The following is a 21,842-nucleotide window of genomic DNA, read 5'->3' as shown; positions in this document are numbered from 1 at the left end:
TTTCTGGGAGTCATGGATTGTGGGGGGAAGAACAAGAGCAAAATTAAGAACATGCGTGACAAGCTGTAAAGCCTCATGTTCAACATTTTTACAGCTTTAGCTGTCCCCTCCACTTCCTCTCTAAAACTCATTATGTCCCTGTTGCCGTGAGGATTACAGTAACTTTCCCCAAGACTCAGATCAATGTGGATTTGCCTGCCAAAAATAGTACCAAATTTAAAATCGTGGTTTCCAAATCTCTTATCTGCTCATATATTTTTTCCATCAGACCCTCTAGCAAATGCTTATTGGCATTAGAGTTCTCTGAGACTCTGAATGCTGCTGCTAACACTTCTCTAAATGCTCAGCTTTTGCAGACAGATTACCACAGGAAATCAGTGTACGTGCAGAAAGAGAGAAAATTTCAAAAATCCTCTCCTGACCAGACATTGATTTTTGGAATAGTCTGTAAAAACTGTTCCTGAATTATAACCCTTGTCTCTCCAGTTCCTTTTTGTCTCCAAGGTGATTGAAGGTTTTCAGGTTTCATGCAATGTTCGGTTTGTTCATTCATTACTAGAGAAATCTTTTCTTTTTGTATATGAAAAGTAATTTGTATTTAATCTAAGAAGGAATGGATGTTCTTGGCATATCATCAGTATCAGACCAGTGCCAGAATTCAGCTTTTCCTTAACTTACTACTGTGGTCCTTGGAGACATCACTGAGTCTGTCTGGGTCTGCATTTCATTTCATATTGCCACTTTTGACTTCGCTATTCTGACTCAGCAAGGGTCTCATGGAAGGGCATATCTGCTGTGACTATTGGGGAAACTTTGCCTGGAATAAATTGTCAGTAAACTGAGTCAGTAAAACTCAGTTTTATTTTTCAAAGGCAAAAAGCTCCACCTTCTAAATTAAATTAAGCTCACAGATAACTCAGAAAAGTCCCATACTGGCAGCAAGGATAGTCAGTGACAAACTGTTCAAAAGGAAAACAGAAAAACAACTACAACATAAGCCTCATGTTTGAATTATAGTACAAGATGATACTTAAACCTTCTAGTAGGTCACAGCTGTTACCTGGCCACACATTAATGTTTTCTGATCATCTTTTTTGTGTTCTTTGTCCTTTAGATCTGTTCTTTGTTTTTGTCAAAGGAAAATTCCTTTTGTGGGATTATTGTAGGAAACAACGTTTTAAAGGCACTTTGCCCCATACAGGGCTACTGCTCCAAGTCCTGTTAAACACAAGGGGGGAATTTTTCCAGCACTTTGAGTATGCTTTGCGTTGGGCCCTCAATAACTCGCTAGGCTTATTGGAGCATAGCATTCTTTCTAAGTCATCAGTCTCAGATTCATTTATGGTTGTCTTTTGCTTCCTTATATTAAGCAGGATAAATTCTGCCCAGTGCTGAGCAACCTCAGTCCTTCCTTTGTTTTGTATGAAAAATGCTGAAGTTACTTAGCTGTTTGTAGGAGGCTTTCGGCTCTGTGTCGAAAAACTCCCATACTTCATATGGATGGGGCATAAGAATTGCAATGGTCTTAAAAAATTCAAACTAATCAGTCTTCTGCTTATTTAAGACAAGAAAATAACAGATCACTTAAGTGGTCTGAAGGCTGAGTAAACTGAGATAGATCCATTAGGTAGTTTGTGGAGAAACTAAGTTAATCAAGGTGAAGCTAATTTTGGCCTTGTAAAAGACTAAGTAGACTAAATTGAATCCCAACAGCCATCTTCCCTGTGACAGCAGTTTCTTACAACTGAAATACAGGTAAATATGAACTACAGAGAATGAGCAGCGTTCCTTTGAAAAACTAGCCTAACAGATGTCTTCACCATGAGAACTTTTTCTAACTGAACTCTCCAGTGAGTGGGGTGTGCTGGATAAAATGCTAGATTAATTAGTCTAATGCAAGAAAACCTGAGAGGTGAGAAACATGGTCCGAGTTATTCAAACATTCAATGACAGACAATCCTGAAATTGTACCACTTGCTGCTCCGAAATGTTAGAATTTTTTTCCTCCTAACTTATGCATCATTTTCTATACACAGAAAAATCAGAATGTGGGAGGCTTTGGGGCTGATGTACAATTTTTTTTTTTAAAGTTTTTAAGCAATGTGTGCGTGACCGAGTTGTTGCTGTTATTGTGTGTGCAAGCTAGGCAATTAGGTTGGTGTTCCCATTTAATATTACAATTTTCATATTGTTTTGTGATATGAAAATAACTGTACAAGCTATTTTTTAAATACTCTGGGCATCTCATTTAAAAACAAAACAAAACAAACAAACAAAACACACACAAAAAACCCACACACCAAAAAAAAAAACCCACCCAAAAAACCAAACCCAGCTCCTCAACAGGGATATGCAGATTACATCATTCAGGTCACCTGAAATATACAGTCATTATGTACTGATGGCAATTGTAGATACTGAAGTTGAATATTAATATTAATCAGCTTTTTATCAGGGTGACTGAATGTTTTAATCAGTTTTTCATGAATAGAAAACTGAAGTGACGAGAAGTTAACTGGTTTTGGATGCACCTATATAGTGAGTCAGTGTAAGTGCTTTGCTGTAGCTGTGACACTCATAGTATTTAGGCGAGACAATTGGTAATAAGTAGTATAGTTGGAAGGTGAGGGAGCTCCCAGCCATAGAGACTGTTCTTCAGGTCTGCATCACACCTGAGATAAGCCTCCTGATATGTAGTTGTCTCTGTCAGTTAACTAATCCCTGACAAAGAATTGTAGGTCAGATCCACCTGTAGAAAAGGTGTGTCAAAGGGATGTTTAACCACCCGACATTCACACCAATACCTGGTTGTACTGTGCAAAATTACAGGCTGGAGAGAGAGCAGGAATAGGGATGGAACATATGATGGGCTCCATCTACTGCTGTGCCAAACCAAATTAATACTGTGTAGGAAGGTTTTGTTCTTTTGCAAACTGACTCTGCATGTAAGAGAGGCAGTTAATAGCTTTTTCCAGCTTTCTGTAGGTATGGCATTAAGTTGGAGAGCTTGTTGCATGAGGGCTGACTCCCAGGAGAATGTCCTCTTGCAGTTCTGCAGTAGATGACAAATAAAATCTCTGACCCACCGCAAGCTCCTTGAGAGTTCACCAGCCTCCTCCCACCAGGCAGCAGCATCATGGATTGATTTCAAGAGGGAGGGCATAAGTCATGGGTGGTGATAGCAGCAGCACAGGCTTGCAGCCAGGGTACTTTTGTGGGCTCTAATGCTCTGCAGCCACCCGTTTGCCGATGCTTGTCTTCTGCATGCTGCTTTTTGGAATAGAGGCCTAATACTGCCTCCCTTAGTGAGCAAACACTATTCAGCAAATACTGCTGCTCCTGCTTAGTGGCTGTTGACCTCATTTCTCCCTCCCTGACAGCAGTGCACTTTCCTGACTTCACATCTGTTCCCCTTTCTCCCCCACCTCTTTCTGTTCACACTTTTTTTTTAGTGCAGCCTCCGCAGCGTAAGTGTCTATGTTGGGAAGCCTGTAGCCCTTACAATCCGATTACTGTAGTCATTCATTGATCGTTGGACGAGCAGATTAGAGTCACCTGAAAGCCTGTCAGAGTCCCTGCTGTAACCAGTTTATCGGAGCAGTGAAGGGAGATGCTTTCTGGAAAACCAGTTTGTTTTGTTCCTGTCACTCTTCCATCTTGTGTGAGTGGGACCGTGAAATATAAGGAGGTGGAAGAAAGGCTTTCAGGTAGGAGTCTTTTCCTCCAGTCGTGAGAAATACTGTCTTCAGATTGTGGGTTGTTTTTCTTTCTATCTCAGAATGACCTCTCTTAGACATTAATCTTTTAAAGAAGGCTATCACTGCAATAAGCAGCCTCTCTTTGAAGCCTTAATTGAGAGGCTACAGCTTTGTTTCTCTGAGATACATATTTCTGCCTAAGGTGAATGAAGTATGATGTCTTACTTGCCTACAAGTGATGAAATATTTGTGACAGCTTTTCGAAGTCACTATCTGAAAGCATTTTGCTGTATTTCAACTGTAGCATAAACATACAGGACTACAGAAGACTCCAAAATATACAAATCTAGTCTTGCTAAACGTTTAAATGGCCTTCCAGGCCAGCGGCTGGTGGACCCGCTTGGCCAACCACTTGCTCTTGGTTTCAGAGCAGTAAGTGAAAGGGAAGGGGGTTTGTTACTGTTTCGAAAGGTCAGAGGTAAGCTGTCGTGAGCATCACATAAACTGTTCCAGTGCTTTCAAGAATGTCCCAAAGTTCTCAGTCCAGCACTCTGTATGGGTCACAAACAAATGTAATTCTTGTGAGACTAAGCTGCTTTTTTTCTTAAACTTGCCTTCTTTCAGCACCTCAGGACCAAATGTGAAATGCAATGTCGGCTAGAGACCAAAAATTAAGAGCAAAAGCAAAACATATGTGGAAGCTTTTAATGATATAGGATTTGTGCTGTCAATATAAACAATGTTCTGTGAAGACAGCTTCTTGATATAAGTCATTTCCAGTAAAAGGGGAATCAAATTTGAATGCAAATGAGGGATGAGTGCTTGCAGAATGAGCAAAAATTAAATGGCAGGAATTGCATTAGTATTTCTTATAAACGAAAAACAAAGATGAGATGCTGACAGAAAAAATGTTTGATTTAAAAAGAAAAGAAACATGAAAAAAAACCCCACCCCTGCATCTGACAGTCTTCTCAACTGTGAAGTGATCAAATGCTGCGAAAATTAAGCTGTTATGTACAAGAATGACAGAAAACAGATGGCTATTATAACAGTCTTGGGAATGGCCCTGCATTGGCCAAGGGGCAAACTGTCCAAACTTGGATTGCCAAATTCTATAATGCTGTAAGCTTCAGCTGAAAAGTGGAAGTCATCAAAATACGTATAAAACCTGTTAACTGAATGTATGCCTGAGTAATTTGGAAAGCATGGGCATGATGCTTGGAAACAAAGAATGTTTCCAAGAACAGCTGATGTGAATTAGCGAATGTGAACTCTGTAAACAGTCAGCCATCAAACTATCTCATAGGATTAGCTCAATTTGTAAAACGCTCCAGAAATTACTGTTGTGCAGGTAGATTTGAGGTAGGCAAGCTGTAGGATGGGAGGAAGCACTAATCAGAATTAATCCCTGAAAACCAGTCCCAAAGCATTTGAGAGTTGGATGTAATGTGTGTTTTTCAGGAGGAAAATGGACTTGGTTTCCGACATTAAGCATCATTTCTGTCTACGTTCATTTCCTGGCCTTTTTCCTGCTTTTCTCATGTAGTTATGAATTCACCCAGCTCTCATTACTTCTGTGAATTGACTTCCAGCCTAGCTTCACTGAGCTTCCTTTCCATGACCAATGGATTAACTTGGATGTATCAAAACAGTCCTGTTGTGCAAATATTGCTAAACAAATGTGACAAAGAGCAAATGCGTATTTTACTCACTTCTGTGCCATCAGTCATGATACTTCAGATGGAGTAGCCACCAAAGAGAAATTCAGTCTGTAGAATGGTTATGTAACAATTAAAAACCACGACATCACAGGTAAAATGGTTAATTAAGTGCTAGTAGTAACCTGTTTTCACATTTAAGCTTTTCATCTCTAGTGCCTCATACTTAGGCAGAGTGAAAGTCACAAATGGAAGAGTACCTGTAGGATTGATGTTTGCCTTTAAACTACAAATCAAAAGGTGAAATATGTCTTTAAGCAAGTTGTTTACAATGTTAGAATTAAAATTACAGAGGCAGTAAGACAGACTCTGAGGATATATCTGTGCCTATTTTTTTCATTTTTTTTTTTAAAGAGAATTAGCACATCTGTTAGTGTGAGTTTTGTCCCTTTCTATTAATTTCTCTTGGATTTGGGAGCAGACATGTTGACAGCATTTAGAAACCTGTTGAGTACCTTGTATGACCAGCTGATGTAAAACGTACACAAACAAACATGTATATGTTTCAGTGCAAAATTCTCATGGAAGTTGCACTTCCCGAAGAAAGATCCTTACATAAGCAGAGGAGCAGGGCTGATGCTTACAGGAAAGCAGAGGATGTCAGGGCCTTACAAGCGTCTTGTCATGTGTTCAAGAAGACAAAAAACGGCTTTTAATCGAAGGACTCAGTGAACTAAAGACATTAGTTTGAGAGCAGGGTGATGTGCATATGTCTTTTCAATATAAATATATTTGTGAATACCATTATCAAAAGTATAACGAAATGGGAGGACTATGGAGGAGGGTTGTGAGTGTATAAGCAAGGAATATTCAGCATCAGCAGAAAGAGAAGAGCTGTAAAGGTGAGAATTAAAGAATTGCTTTATCAACAGCATATGCAGAAGGAGAAGTAGGGTTGTAGGAAAGGAAGGTCCAAGTAAGGAAAAGAGGAGATGGGTTTGACTAAGGGAAGCATCTGTCTTTGAGTTAGGTGACTAAAGAGAAACCTGAAAATTTCAAATACATGGCTTGTGTATGTAAAGCCAAGTAAGGATGGCAAGTTCTTAAAGGTATATTTCTTCAGTTTAGTCTTACAAATTTAAGTGTGTTGCTCAAGCATCAAACTGAGTTGCAGCATAGAGTCCCTGGGTTAGTATGGCCAACAAAACTGAAAACAAAGCTGAAAAAAACAAATACAGGGCTCCCATGCTGAAATTCAGCAGGTCCTGCCTTGTCCTTAATAGTTCTGTGAGTCTATGCAGTTCTCTTGCCCTAAAAGGCAAAAATGTCCACATAACAGAAGCAGCATAACAACCTGTTGTAGGTACATTTGGGATAGAAAATATATCTAATTAGACAGATACACAACTCTAACACCTGCTTTAGCGTTTCTTCTTGAAGTCTGATTTTGTAAAGCAATTATACACTTTTAGAAGAAGGTTTCTATTTTACGGAGTGGAAAAATGAGCAATACGGAGATGTCTGAGTGCCTTAACACAGGTTATAGTGTGAGTCCTAATGAGTGGGTCATTCCTGTGTAGTAGAGGAAAGGAACAGAGGGCAGGAATTTTGTATAGCTGTACACTACTGAAGGTGTTTCCATGCAGCTCCACTGTAGTCAAGCCTCGATTACCAGTCCACATACACAGACTTTGCCTTTTTCTTTGCCTTCGTGGTTTTTTTTTTCCCTCCAGACTAACATCTGTGTTTGTGAGATTTTTAATATAAATTCGTCAAGAAGAAAACTGACCACAAACAGTATCATACTAGAACTACCTTAACTTTACTGGACTTAAATGCCAAATAAGCCTTAATTCAGAGTTCCTTTCTAACACGGACTTTTACCCAGAAATATAATGTTGCTGTATTTTTGCTGTATTTTTTCCTTTTTTTTTTTTCTTCTTCTTACTCTAGCTTCAAATGTTTCCTTGCCCTCAAGCTGAGTCTTACTTGTCTTATTTGAGGAGCTCCTTCAGAGCATTCTTAGTACAGTGTCCTTTTGATTACTCACACAGAGCGAGAACTGTTTTAATCTTACCACAGGTTAACTGTTCTGTTGCCAGTGTGGACTTGCCAGAGGAGGGAAGGGCTGAAGGGGCTCTAACTCTTTGTATCAGTATGGGGGACTCTTGTGCTCTGTGTGACTGCCTGTTCTCATGGTGCTTCCATTGCGTTTCAGCTCATGCATAGCCCAGTGCATTTTCTAATGGAAGTGGTATCTCTATCTATCATGATACACGGCAATTAAGTTAAATTCTACCTGGGCAGCCACACCAAAAATTGAGACTGTACATGTGAAGGCGAAGCTCTGCCTCAGCAGTATGCACATTGTCACCGTGGAGCTAACCTGGCTTGATCTAGCATATGTGAAGCACCTTTTCTTCAGTTCTCTTTGTCAGACTGGTGTCTAACGCTGGGGAATTTGTGAGCAGTGGGCCAGCTGAGCTGTCTTATAAACACATTTGGTAGGTATACGTGCTCTCAAGCCTTCCATGGAGTTGCTGTCTGTGGCAGTGACAAAAGAGCAATTACTTCATGTAAATAACTTGCAAACAGAGTTAGTCATTACTAAGGCAGACATTTATGAAGGCAAAAGCAAATGCCACTTTGGCTGAAAAAACTTGCAGTGAGACTGTGGCTGAGGTATTCTATCTGCTGACTGTAGAGTGATCTGCCATGAACTCAGCTGGCTACTGTGTATCTCTGTCCCCTGCACTCTAAATCCAGATTTTTCAGAGGAGGGGAAGTGGAAAGGGAGGTGCTGAACTCTTCTCTCTGGGATCCAGTGGCAGGGCACATGGGAATGATTCAAAGCTGCACCAGGGGAGGTTTAGACTGGACATTAGGAAGCATTTATTTACCAAGAGAGTACTCAAACACTGGAACAGGCTTCCTAGAGAGGTGGTCAATGCCCCAAGCCTGTCAGTGTTTTAAGACGCATTTGGACAATGCCCTTAACAACATGCTTTAACTTGTGGTCAGCCCTGGATTGTTCAGGCAGTTGGACTAGATGATTGTTGCAGGTCCCTTCCAGCTGAAACAGTCTATCCTATTCTGACTCTTTCTCCCAAATCATTATTCTTACTGGTGTAGTCAGCCTTTTGATAGTGGGATTTCTGAGGTGGCATCTCTTTCAGATGCTGTGGCTTGCAAAACAAACTGAGTAGACAAAACAGAAGCTAAAATGCTGATGACCTGGTGCTATTCCATACAGAAGGAAAGACTCAGGCAAGGAGGAGCGTACATGGAGCTGCAGAATAGGGCTGGAAGACTAGCCTGCAGTAAAATAAATAGATTGCCAGACTGGATAAAGTGGAACTCGGCCACCTTTGCATATCCCTAACCACCCTGACTAGTATAGGCTTAGGGCATTGTTAAACTCAGGTTAACAGCTTTTCTGTGTAATGCAAGGCACAACATCCAGACTATAATTTGGCCCAGCTCTTCAGTGAAAGCATCTCCCAAGGATATTTCAATCTTACCTTCCATTTACAAAAACATATTGTAACTACAGAAATAAATGATGGGAGGTAGATGTGTAAAGAACATTGCTAGGTCATTAAACATCTAGTTCTCATGACCTAAGTTTGCAAAATGGCATACCAACCTGAGATCTTTAATAAAGCAGAAATGTCCCTACATGTCTCAAGAACATAGAGGTCTTGTATTTTTTTTATGCCAGTATAAATCAAGTCTGGAATTCTTGGAAAACTTGCAGAAAATATTTTGACCACAGCACTTCAGGCCTGAGACAGAAAAATACTTTACAGGAAGAAAGATGAGATGAGTGTCCTAATATCAATTTTCTGCCTTATAAAATCTGTTATTTTTTGAGTTGATAGCATTGTTAACATGAGATCTGGTAACAGCTGCATTTATTTACATTGAAAATATTTGGAGAGGTGAAACTTTTTTCAAGATCTGTGTGTGAACCTGTGTCTTGGTTTGAGAGATTTTAGTGGAATCTGCTGCTTCTCTCTCTGAGCTTGCTCACACAGAGAGCTTTTTGAGTTAAGCATTCCCCTCAGCTCAGTTGACTTACTATCCTCTGAGCCAAAATGATATTTAAACACCATAAATGGTAAATGTTGCTGAGGCAGTCCTTCGCACGTCTCTGACTAGGCATTATTTGGCAGTTAACCACATGGTTCTGGCAAGCAGATTTCTTGAGCATAATTAAATCTTTTATAAGACTAAACACTGCAAGTTGTTTGCAGCGTTCTGAACATAAGGCAGCAAACTCTCTATTCTTCGCATGTCCTTGACGTGTAACCAGTTGTAACGCTGATCTTGTGCAGCTGTGTTGTTGCACTGAAGGTGCATATGTGTGCAGCACTGACCCTGCGTGAGCCAGGGGCTGGACTAGATGATCTCCAAAGGTCTCTTCCCAACTCAATCATTGTGTTATTCTGTGCAGTGTTGAGCATGCTGAAGTCCTGATATTTCAACAGGAGATGTCAGCATTCTGCAGCTCACGTTAAAAAGTCTTCAGTACATCTGGGTAGGCAAATGAACAAGAAAATTCACTAGAATAAATGGTGTCTATAAAATGGTAACTCTTTTGACTATAGGCCAGGTAAAACCTAGATCCAGTCTTTGGAAACCTTCTTAAAGTTTACATCTGGATCTGGATTTTCTTCTTTACTCGAGTTTTAACAGCAAATCTGAGAACGGAAATGCCACAGATATCCAATCAGTTACTGATTATTTTTTTCCTTCTCTCTGAGTGTATAGATATATCCATATCTTTTGCCTTAGAAAGTAAATAGTTGGCTGCATACTTGCAGTTAAACTGGTACATGTGTATTGTGTAATTGATTTGTAGTAGGTTAACTATTCCGTGCAGCACCAATTTTCCACTTTTTTTTTACATATGCACCTTCAACACAGTAACTCACACTTGCTTATCAGTATAAAAACATGTTAAAGCACTGACTTCTGATCCAGGTCTAGGTTTTAAAAAATTCAAGTGTATTTTGGCTTAGGCCCACGGCTAACATTAAAACTCCTCTTGCAATGATTTCCACTCTGCAGATATATGAAGGTTAAATTTATATAAGGACTCTTCAAATCCTGAATTGAGAAATATCAAACAACAGGAAAGCATTTTTTTATCACCTTAGATTTCTATTAATACAACTTAATAGATAAACAGATGTTTGATATGGTAGCTGTAGATGGATTAATTTACTATTGATTACAGAAACATGGGAAAACAGAATAAGAGATTCATAGAAATAGTTGTGTATCAGAGGCAATACATCTCTTTTCCCATTGCCATCCAAGGTTCCAGATTTCCTTTCTGGTGCCAGATGCTGAGAATCTGTATTTTTCTAAGAAACTGGAAGAGATTAAATTCTCCTTAATCTCTGTGGATTTAATGCACTAAGTGGCTTTTTTAAACATAGATTTGGATGCTTGTTAGAGTGTCTTTCTCATAAAAACAAATGAACTCTTAGGGGTAAGGCAATGCTGTGGGAAAAGTCGATATTACTTTTGCTTTGTAGAAAACATATGTGGGTATGTAAGGTACCCTTTAAATGCTTTGCTTGCTATTTCTGGTCCCCCAGGCTGTGTTTCCCACTGAGCTGTGCATCTTATTACTTGCTCTTTCCCAACATTCATGCATATTAAAGCCTGAGGAAAGGCAAAAACCATAGGAACCATATAGGTGGGATCATTGTGGTGGACTTTTAAATCTATCACCCTGTGTAATGCCTTATCAAATGTCTGTTGAAATGACAGAGAGACCACTGCTCACCAGAGAACGCCCCAGCTGGGCTTATGTATTATGCCAGACCACAGCTCTGTGCAAAAATTGTTAAACTTCTTGGTTTCATAATTTTATAAGAGCCTGTGAGAATTCAGTGCTATGTAAGCAGCCTTTGAGGAAATCATAGTATCTTCTGCATTATCTTGCGTGATTTGACCTGCATGAAACCAACAGCTGTGGTTAAAAAATTGTGGCAGCTTTTATAAGCTGCTGTGAAATAAACTAGTTGCACAGTTTGAAAACAAGCTATTGAAATGTACCTGTGTTTTATCAAACCCACCCTATGCTGTGTTTTCTGATGTTCCTCATGAATTGCTTTGACGTGATCCACCTGGGGACAACTCACTGCAGCAACAGAAGTTGATTGGCAAAAGGAATGGGAGGGAGAAAATTAGCTGCCTGGGATAGAATTTTTTTAGTCGCTATGGCAATACTGCTATGCATTAACTGTTATATTCTTTCTTTTCATTATTAGAAGTGAACCTACACCTACTTGAAAGTAATAAGAAGTAAGAGTGGTGAGGGAGATGTTAAATGGCTATAGGTGCTTAGAGTGCATTAACATAATAGGAAGAGATTGGATCTCCTCTTTTTCGTATCCGGTTGATTAAGCTTGAGGATGTGAAGATATATAACAAAGTCATGCCCTTATACTAATGTCAGACAAAATTTTCCTTAGGTTCCAGATTTCCTTTCTGGTGCCAGATGTGCCGTATTTTTCTTGTCTATAGTTTTGGCAGCAAAAATGCCCTGCAGTGTTATGAAAGAGGTTGTTTCAGCCAGAAGCAGAGTGACTTGCACTATCTGAGCTGGGAGCTGTACCTGTGCTTTCTGCTTTCTCTTCCTTCCCCCTGCTTTGGGATTTGAAGCCAACTGTCACTGAAGAGCATATGAATTTTGAACCCCAGCAGAGTTCATGTGGCGAAAGGGGCTTTGGAGGAAGGAGGGAAAGCAAGTCCTGATATTAGCCTTTCGTTGTGTGCAGCTTGCTTATTTGTGTCCTGTATTTCTTATCTCCTTGCCTTCCATTTTCCTGGCACAAGTCTCAGATTTTGTTCCTGATGTAGGAGACTAGCTAGCACCTAGCTGTGGCCAGAGAATGTGAACTTCTATGGTTGTTAGACTTTTTGAAGCTGCCCTTTTGCAAACAGTGCCTGGCTTTTTTGCTTATAGTTTTCCTTGTACTACTTTCCTGGCAAAATAGTTAGCCAAGTGTTTTCAGAAGGAAGGAGAATCACCCAATATCTTTTCACCGTAAATGGGAACAGGAGTTATTTGCGTAATCGTAAATGAGCAGTGTCCCATCTTTTCCCAAGTACCCTCCAAAATCAAATTGATTGTTGTTTTTCCAAACAAGAGCTGTAAAGTCTAAGATTGAAGAAGCCTTTAGGTGTATTAAAATAAGCTGTGAAAATGTACAGTGCTGCTATCTCATGGTAAAGTTGTGAAATGTTAAAGCCTTCATCAGAAAAGCACTGAGTCACTGCATGGTGCTATGTAATAAATAAACAACTGAAAGCATTTACAAGCTTCAGAAGAATTTGAAAATAGTTAACATTCAGGCTCTGTAATTTGGCCTCTGTGTGATTGCGTCGGTCCCTTCTGAGAAAATGCAATCATTTTAGACTAAGACTAAGTAAAACTAAATAACTGTGTTGTCTTGTGTAAAACATCTGTGAGAAACTAAAGTTTTCAGTAGGTCAGTTTAATTTTTTCTAAGTCTAGAAATGAACACTATCAAATTTTAAGTAAAGGAAGAAATGTTACATGAAATGAGCCTCTATGGTTTCTTAATGAACACGTAACATTTATGGATTAAAACATCGGTCTTTTTAATTGTTGCTGCCAAGTCAAGAAACATTAGACAATTTTTGCGGTATTCTGCTGAAGTTGTTGGTACAATAAGCATACACTACTGGTTAACGTATACTACTGAGCAACAGTAGCATAAGATTAGATATCCCTATTAAAAAAAATATTTAAAAGGGGAGAATGCTTGTGTTTTGAAGAAAGCCTGTTCGACTTGCCATAAGTCAGTCTTTTTAGCCATATATTTACTGCATCCTGCATGTCACACGTTTGAAAAGGAGTACTGGTTACCTTAGCCATGCTAGCTTCTAAGTTTTGAGCTCTTGCATGCAACAGATTTCATATCTGTTGGTAAAGGAATGACTTCGCTGCCCCCACGCTCCAAAAAACATCAGCATTAGAAAGGGAGACATTTTTACTCCTGCTTTGTAGTAGACATTGAGAAATCAGGTAATACTTCAAGGACTAAATCAAGGTGTACGTGCATTGATATATGATAGGTTTACAAGGATAGGAATGTCTTCAGAAAGTTTATGATATATAAAGTTGAATTTGTTTCTGTCCCTGGAGTAATCCTCAAGATTTCAATATTTCAGACTTCATAATCCATCTTAATATTTCTCTGCATTTCTTTCAGTTTCCCCTAATCAAATAACTCTTTTGTCTCTCCAGTAACTTTTCTTGCACTGCTGAAACAATAATCTTGAAGTTTTTTACTACTCATATACCATAGACTTCTGTTTTTCAATACTTACCATCATAATTTTCTGTTTAGGCACAGAACTGGTCTTCATAAAAGAGATCAGCATAAACCTATGCAGTGCTTAAATTTAGTGTAAATGCTGTTTTTAAGATTTGTGCGATGACGAGGAGGTTCTGGCCCCCTTCATTTCAATTTGACAGCTCCACTTACAAGTAGTGAACAGTGATCAGTAACAATGGCAAGTTGTTCTTCATCCTTTAATCCTGCAAGTCACTCTTTCAGGGGTAGGGCCTGAACCCCCAGTAAATCTTCTTAATGTCACTCATATGAGTAGGTCTCCTCACCAACATAGGATACGTTTGCCTGAAAACTTCAGAAACTGAAGTCTAACTTTTTTGTAATCTTGTTAGGTTTGTGATTCATGTATGCAATTACGGTGAGTTATTTTGCCTGCTTCCTTTTAATGTTTATGCAGCTCTGTGCAAGAAGGTGGTTTTATTCCGGTACATAAAACTTTTATTTCTGCAGCATATATTTTGGAGGAGTTAGCATTGCTGAAGAATTCCTTTTAGGAAATGATTTTGCTCTATTCCTTCTGTAGTTGCTCACCCATTTCTTTTTAATAAGCTGAGGCTGTTATACTATATTGTCTTCGTTGATTACAGAAATCCATTTACTTAGATGACATGGAATAGGCACGGCAGTCTAATAAAGCGAAGAGCCAGTTGCGAGAGATGAGGAGTGCTGCTAGTACTTAATGCTGTTTGTACCAGGGCTCTGCTGGAGGCAGCTTGGTCTGTTCTGGGAGAGTTGCTGTTAGAGCCACTACTAGCAAATTTGTTTCCTGGTCACTGTTAACTCTATCATGGGAGCTGTTTCGACTCTTTTTTTTTGTTATATATCCTTCTCTGAAGGCTTGAACTTCTCTGGTCATACCCCAGGTCTGTTTCTCTGTTGGTCTAGAACCACACCTCTCCTTTTATTTTCCTTTTCCTGCTCTCCTTTTGTTGCATATCTGCCTTTTCCGATTTGCAGTGTTACGAATTATTTCAACAAAAGGGATAACAGAAACATTATCATTTAACTGTCCTTTTTTTTCCTTTTTTCCTTTTTTCCCCTCTTTTATGCCTCTTTCCTGTTCTATCACTTTCTTGTTATTTTGTTTTCCTCCTTTCTTTCTCTTTTCTTCCTTTTTCACATTATATGGATTTCTGCTTTACCTCCCAGGTCTGTGTCAGTTTGAGGGACAAAGGGATTTTCTGCAAGGTGTTGGAGTAGTGAAGGAGCATGTGTAGATATTGGTTAGTGCAGCAGTTGTTTGATGCTGTTTCACTGAGTAAACAGTACAAAACAGAGGAATATGGTGAACCACAGCAGTTTATTACCTAGATGAGTTTGACCCAACTTCATGGCTATCTTCTACACAGCATTAGTCACTTACAGGCAGGTGCTATAGGAATCCCTAAGACTGATCAATGTGGCTTGATGGTGAATCAGGCATTTTAGAGTATTAAGTCCATAACACCGAGCAGAGTGGGTCTCAGTCAGGTCCCATATTTCCGTTCTCACATGCATCAATGTCTCACTGCTCAGTGCCAAGAAAAGACCTACGACGTAAGCCAGCAAGACAAGATTTTGGCTAGAAAAAGCTTTGCTAGAGAAGAGGAAAAACTTCCTCCCTAGGCAGCTTCCAAATTTACATTGAGCTTAAATAACCCTGGGACAAGCTTAACTTTTCGCCTCCAGGAGGTTCAGTGGACTTGCTCAGTGAGGTGTTTTCAGTTTTTCTAATCACCATCCTTTTATGAACGGTGTTTTTTTTTCTAGCCTGTCACTCTGTGTTGCTATAATGCTATTTTGGATGATCTTAATATACCTTTGAAAATTTTGAAGGTAGGAATAAGTAAAATGAAGCGACTTTCATGTATGGACAGAAAGTAGGGTTGGCATTTTAAAGGCAATACGTAAGAGGTCTGAACTCAAGCTAAACAAAACAAAAAGTGTATCCAAGTGACCAATAAATATTTATGACTTCTTACATTTGGTCATGATCACTACTTTGGCTTCAGATGTGTCTTTGCTCAGGTTTTTAGAGCAGAAGTATCTTTCCTAGTCTAGGGTACCATATAGGTCACAGTTAAATGATCTTGCTTCATAGCGTCTGAATCCAAGACAGAGGAGACCACTGAGGATGCTGGAAATTACACATCTATCACAGACAGATTTTATTTTTAAGAGTGATTAATTTAACTCCAGCACCCATCATTTGATTGTACAGCCTCAAAAAACCAGACAAAACCAAAATCGCTAGTCCAACAGTTTGTTTTATGTTGTATGTTGATAACCTCAGGTTTCAATCTTTCCCATTGTCAATCAGTTGGCTAAGTGTAGTACAGGAGAGGAGTATGGCAAACTCAAACCCATTTGATACTGACCATCTATCAATCTAAGTGCTCTGTAGTTTCAAACACAGTAGCAAATCCTGTAGTTTACATTTTTAACTCATCAGTCCTGAGAATCGAAACTTGTAACATATCCTAAGATTTTTGTGTGAATTTAGCAGTAATTAAAGGCATTGAATTGTTGGTTACAAGTTATTGGGTTTGGTTTTGGGTTTTTTTTTTTTTTTGCACTTGAGCATGTGTACTTGGGGAAAATGAGTGTAAATTTCTGTGTGATACTCTATGATATCTGTTAACAATGATTTAAGAGGATCCTCGGAGGAAGGACAGTTCCATTCCCATTTCTTGCCTTTCTCCTTGGACTCTACTGGTAAGGCACAACAGCCTTCTTGGGCAGTTTCGGTGATTTTTGCCTTCTGAGAGCTGAAAAAAGACCACTGACTCAAATCAGTTTGAACCTAAGGTCCGTTAAAATTTGTTATGAAAATTCCAGTAAGAAACCCCTTTTGTTCTCTTTTTGGCTTCACAGAAAAGAAGAGCAGCAAGAAGGCAGAAAATGCGCAGGCTGCCAAGTTAAACACAACGTTTGCACCCATCTTCCTTAAAGGCCTCACTGACCTCAAAGTAATGGATGGAAGTCAAGTGATAATGACTGTGGAGGTATCAGGTGCGTAGCTATAGAACTGTATTTAAAAATTTTAAGTCCTACTGCAAAGTATGTGCTTTTTTCCACTGTCCTTTTCTTTTAGCAGGTATCTTTGCATTTGGAAATAATATTTCAAGGAGCTAATTTTTTAAAAGTAAAAGCTAGGTTTGTCTAATCTTATCTTCAGAGTGGATGAATGTTGTTCAGTGTTAATGTTGTCAGACCTGTACAGTGATCCTCTTTTGGAATAATAGTAAGAAGAAAGTGGTTATTATTGAGTCCCGCTGTTGAACTAAAACCAAGTCTCAGTGGACTCGTAATAGCTTTTGTTGTGAACCAAACAAGATTGAATTTCTGTCAGCTGGGGTAAGATTAGTGCTACAGAAAAGAGCAGTCCTTGTATGAGCTTTGGTAATAGAAACCCTTGATAACCACCTTAGTGGGGTCTAGAACTCATTCTCCCTCTCTGTTGTATATACATGCTTCCCTTATTCGTTTGTATTTTAAGTGTAATAAAACAGACTTAGAACTATTCCACATTAGACAGCATCGACAATGTTAGTCAAATTCCTGAATGTTTTGAAGATCAAATTGCAGAATCAGACGGCAGAAAACAACCAACCTTGTTCATATTTGTAATCGGTATATGGTGGGGTTTTGGGTGTGTCTCTGATTTTTCTTGTTTCCCATTTTTCAGCTAACCCACCTCCTGAAATTATCTGGCTGCACAATGGGAAAGAAATCCAGGAGACAGAAGATTTCCACTTCGAGAAGAAAGGCAATGAGTACAGTCTGTATATCCAGGAAGTATTTCCTGAAGACACGGGCAAATACACCTGTGAAGCCTGGAATGAGTTAGGAGAAACTCAAACCCAGGCTACATTGACAGTACAAGGTAAAATTTCTTCTCCACCTTAGGAAATGCTAAAAGAAAATAATTCTAATGTGCTAGAGGAGTGTCTATTTAAAGTACATGAGTGTTTATAAGATCTGTTGTGAAGGATGCTAGGAGTTCTCAGTCTCTGCATCTGAATTAAAAAGGATATTGAGCAGAAGCAACTTTAAAAAAAAAACTTTTCACTCTGGAACAGTATGTTATTATTTCAAAAATGCATTCCTGAGTCCTATTCCTAGGGACAGTGCAAAACTGCTAAATGCAGCTTCAGATTATAACTACAAGGCTTACTTGGCTACAGACTTAATATAAACTATTTAATGATGTTTTTCTTTCTAATGAAGGCTTTGAGTATTTGGGAAAGCTGTCTAGAAGCCAGGTATCCTGGCTTTAATATTAGCATTGTAGTGGTAGCAGGTGAACAACAAGATTTCTGCAATTTGAGACCTAGCTGCAAAAAATTTGGCTTTGAATCTCCACATGTGATATAAATCTCACAGTAAACACTGAAGTACCTATGAAATGCCTGTGATTGGGCATTCACTATCTTCATGACAGGGGACTTTTCTAATCTTACTGTATGCCAACATTTTCCCATAGTCATTGCTGAGAACCATGGGAAATCAATGGAAGACTTCTATTATTTTTAATGTAAAGGATCTTAACCCCAGGATTTCAGAGAGCTGTGCCTCCAGGGGTGGGTCTGTAGTCTGTTGGCACTGTCTACTCTGAATTCAGACCTTCCTCTATTCTCTAAGCTCCCCTGAGATCTAGCCTCCAGGTCAGTCTTCCATATTAAATGCAATTTTATGCAGTTGTTAATGATGATTTATTACTTGAGCTCTCATCTGCACAGCAGTCGTCGTACCGTCACTTGCCCTTAAAGCTATTCCTTCCCTTTTTCTCCAAGGACAAATCTTCAAGATTCCTTTTAGGGCAGCTTTAAAGTCGCTTTGTTTTGCTCTTAGTATAAGCCCAGATCGAGCCAGTGAAGTGCCAAGTAAATGATTGATTTTAGTACCAACACAAGTTACTTCCAAAATTAAAGCCTGACTTATTTCAAGATTAAAAACTTATACCCTGCATGCTCAAAATAACTTTTCTTGTCTGTGATTGCTTTCCCTGAAATTAGTCGGCTTATTGGTTACATTCGAGCTTGGCATTTTCTCCTCATTTGTAAACTGTGTTTGTAAACTACAGAACCTCAGGATGGCATTCAGCCCTGGTTCATTAGCAAACCGAGATCAGTGACAGCAGCTCCGGGGCAAAATGTCCTTATATCCTGTGCCATTGCTGGAGATCCTTTCCCCACTGTTCACTGGTTTAAAGATGGGCAAGAAATAATGCCGGGAACAGCATGTGAAATCCTGCAAAACGAAGACATCTTCACACTGATCTTGAGGAATGTGCAATCTCGTCATGCAGGGCAATATGAAATTCAGCTCAGGTATGTTTGCTATGAAAAGAGCTTGTTCCCTTGGAACAATTAGTTTATTTACCTTCAAGTTGAAATTCCCACCTGAAGAAGACAACGGTTCCCTCCTATTTGCACAAAACAGTGGGGTACTAAAGGAACAAATTATTTCTGAGGTATGACAAGAACTAGTAAAACTCAAAGAGGAAAGAGGAAACACAAGAAGAGTCAGAAAGAAGGACAAAGCAATACAGAGTTTCCTTTTTGGATCCTGAAAAACACAGATTTGTGGCAGCAGTATGGGAAGCAATTTGAGCTTCTAGCAAGGGAAACCTCAATCAAGGTGTTGATTTTGGAGCTATTGTTTATCATATTTGGCATCTTTCTGGATATTTGTAAGTGTGCCTGCTTTCCATGGGACCAACCTGACCAGGAAGGGCCATTCCAGAAGATTATGATCCATACCTTTAAGGGGAGAAAGTGTTTCCTGGCCATGTTTGAAATGTCTGAATTTTATATGGAAATTGTAGTCTCCTTCTTCTGACATGTCTTTGAAATGAGACACCTTGATGCTTTGAACTTCTTGTCATTCCTACAAAATTTTGAAGAACTGTTTTGATTTTTTTTTCTGATAAAATAACTGTCCTTTAAATGAAGAATCAGTTTAAACAGATACTGCCCAGTATTACAAAGTGTTAGCATTGCAGTTCTACACTGCTTGCACTTGCCTGCTTTATGGTGCGTTTCTGTGGTTTTTCATGCTATAAACAAGTTATTTTTCTTTCATATATATCCAGCTAGTACGAAATTTATAAACTGAATTATCCTTTACCTGCTTGTAAATAAATTACTAATCTCTTACTAACTCAAAAAGGGTGCACATTTCTTAATAAATTTAACCCACTTAGCCTCTAAACAGTGAGTTTAATTTTTTATAGTTACAGTTTATTTTCCAACCAGTGTTGCACAAATGATGGACGTGTCACTGTGTAGATGCCTAGCGCTAAGGTATGTTTCCATAGACTATCACAGGCAGCCACAAACTAGCCTCAGTATATTTTAGTATTTAAAGTCAGATGAGGCACTCACTTTTCACCAGAAAAGGGTGCTTTAGAAAATTATAGCTGTTGTATATCAAGATTTCCTATAATGAAGAGTTTCTACACTTAAGTCTTATTACTAACATGTATGTAGGTAGAGCCATACGTGCCATGACTGTTTTGCAAATAAGCTTTTCAGTAGATTTAGATCCTTTGTACTCTGCAATAAATTGTGAACTGACTCATTTCAGAACAATTGGCTTGTTCGCAATCAGCCCAGGTCATCTAGGGCATTTGTAACGCTGGCTTGTGCATCCTGTCTACAAGGATGTATGTAGACATGACCTTGTATAAGTCTCTTTGAGGATCAGTGGTGTTTCTAACACTCAGTACCTCTGGCAGGATTAGAAATGCCAGTTCAGTTCATTAAGGTCACTAACCTCTACATGAGAGAGCCGGCCAAACTGTGAGAATTGCTACCTTCTACTGGTACGTTTCCACACTTTGGTTTGCGTGCCTTGGACATGGGCATCTTCTCTTATGATATGCTGGTGGTTTAACTTGAACTGAAAGAGAATGAGATATTTCAGCAAAACTTCAGGAATGGAAGAAGGAAAGAGAAAAGGAAGAACAAAGGAGAGCCAAGAGGGCTTTGTGAGAGACTTTATTGTGGCTGACTTAGACAAGTTGACCTTAAGGATCAGGTGTAGCTGGTGATCACCCAGGCCAAATTCATCACTGAAGACATTTATCAAAGTGGAAACCTGACAATATCATGACTCTAGAACTTAACAGAAACACTTAGAAAATACATTATTTCAGAAGATTAGCAGAGGAGAACAATTTTTTGAGGGATGAGAAGAAGTAGATTTAAAGCTAGAAGACAACACAGCAGATTGCATGCTAGTTTCAGTTATTCCCTAATCCTTTTACTGGAGAAATAGCTGAGGTTCCCACAAAGATCAGTGCATCCATGTTGGCTTTTTCTAATCCATAATGAGCAAAGCTATGCTGCAATTAGAGCAAGAGGAATGCTGATATCTCTTTTTACCCTGCTGTCATTTGTAAAATTTCACTTACTATTCAGGGAACAGAAAGCCATATGCTTTTAGGCAATTGCTTATACATGATGAATAACAGAGAACGTACCTACCTCAGGAATATCCAAGGAGCTGTATAAATTCAAGTTTGAAATAGAGCTAAACTAATTTTTAGAAGCAAATAATTTTGTCTAAATAGCTTTTGAACTACATGCATTTGTCTGGAATACTTGATTAAGAAATATATTCAGAAACAGTCTTAACAGTACCTGAGAGGAGGAGAGCTGCATTTAGTGTCTTTCTCTCAAAAACTCCTAGAAAATCCAGTAAAAATATGGAATAACTGAGAAACCACAAGTCAATTCACTGAAGATTTTATAGAGAAGTTGACAGTGGGCTATTTTTAAACATAATTATTTTCTTTTCAAATAAAATATGCAGCTCCTTTTCATGTATCAATTTTAGAAGCATGTTACATAGCTGCTTTTAGGGAGTCATTCCTTCTCCAATTCCCATAATTTATTCTGGGCATGGTTTCCTACCAGTGTTAATTATTTTCCAATTTTCTTCTCCATTCTTCTTAAGCTGTAAATTCTGTCCTGATATCTCCACAAGTCTCCTTTTATGTTGGGTGCTTACAAATTAAAACCCTGGTCTTAAAAATTTGGGTTTAACAAAAGATCTGTTTGTCTCTTCCTAGTTCTTTCTCCTTTCATCAGAGTGAG

At 38.9% G+C, this 21,842-nt stretch overlaps 1 protein-coding gene across 3 annotated transcripts in view; it reads left to right on the top strand.

The window, feature by feature from the left end:
* The window catches only part of MYLK (myosin light chain kinase), a 220,746-nt gene that overhangs the window by 118,246 nt on the left and 80,658 nt on the right, over positions 1-21,842 (top strand). For 2 of the 3 annotated variants that reach the window (XM_086615378.1, XM_086615379.1), the window contains 3 exons: positions 16,612-16,749; positions 17,426-17,623; positions 18,824-19,070. In XM_086615378.1, coding sequence (XP_086471504.1) covers positions 16,612-16,749; positions 17,426-17,623; positions 18,824-19,070 — 583 coding nt within the window. Of the gene's footprint in view, positions 1-3,610; positions 3,708-16,611; positions 16,750-17,425; positions 17,624-18,823; positions 19,071-21,842 lie in introns of those variants that run through there. The other variant, XM_086615380.1, reaches the window with a different exon arrangement.

This window comes from Tauraco erythrolophus, chromosome 8 (genome assembly GCF_009769465.1).
Source record: "Tauraco erythrolophus isolate bTauEry1 chromosome 8, bTauEry1.pri, whole genome shotgun sequence".
Lineage (NCBI taxonomy): Eukaryota > Metazoa > Chordata > Aves > Musophagiformes > Musophagidae > Tauraco > Tauraco erythrolophus.
Note: the sequence above shows the minus strand (reverse complement) of the source record. Positions and strands in the feature narration are given on the sequence as shown.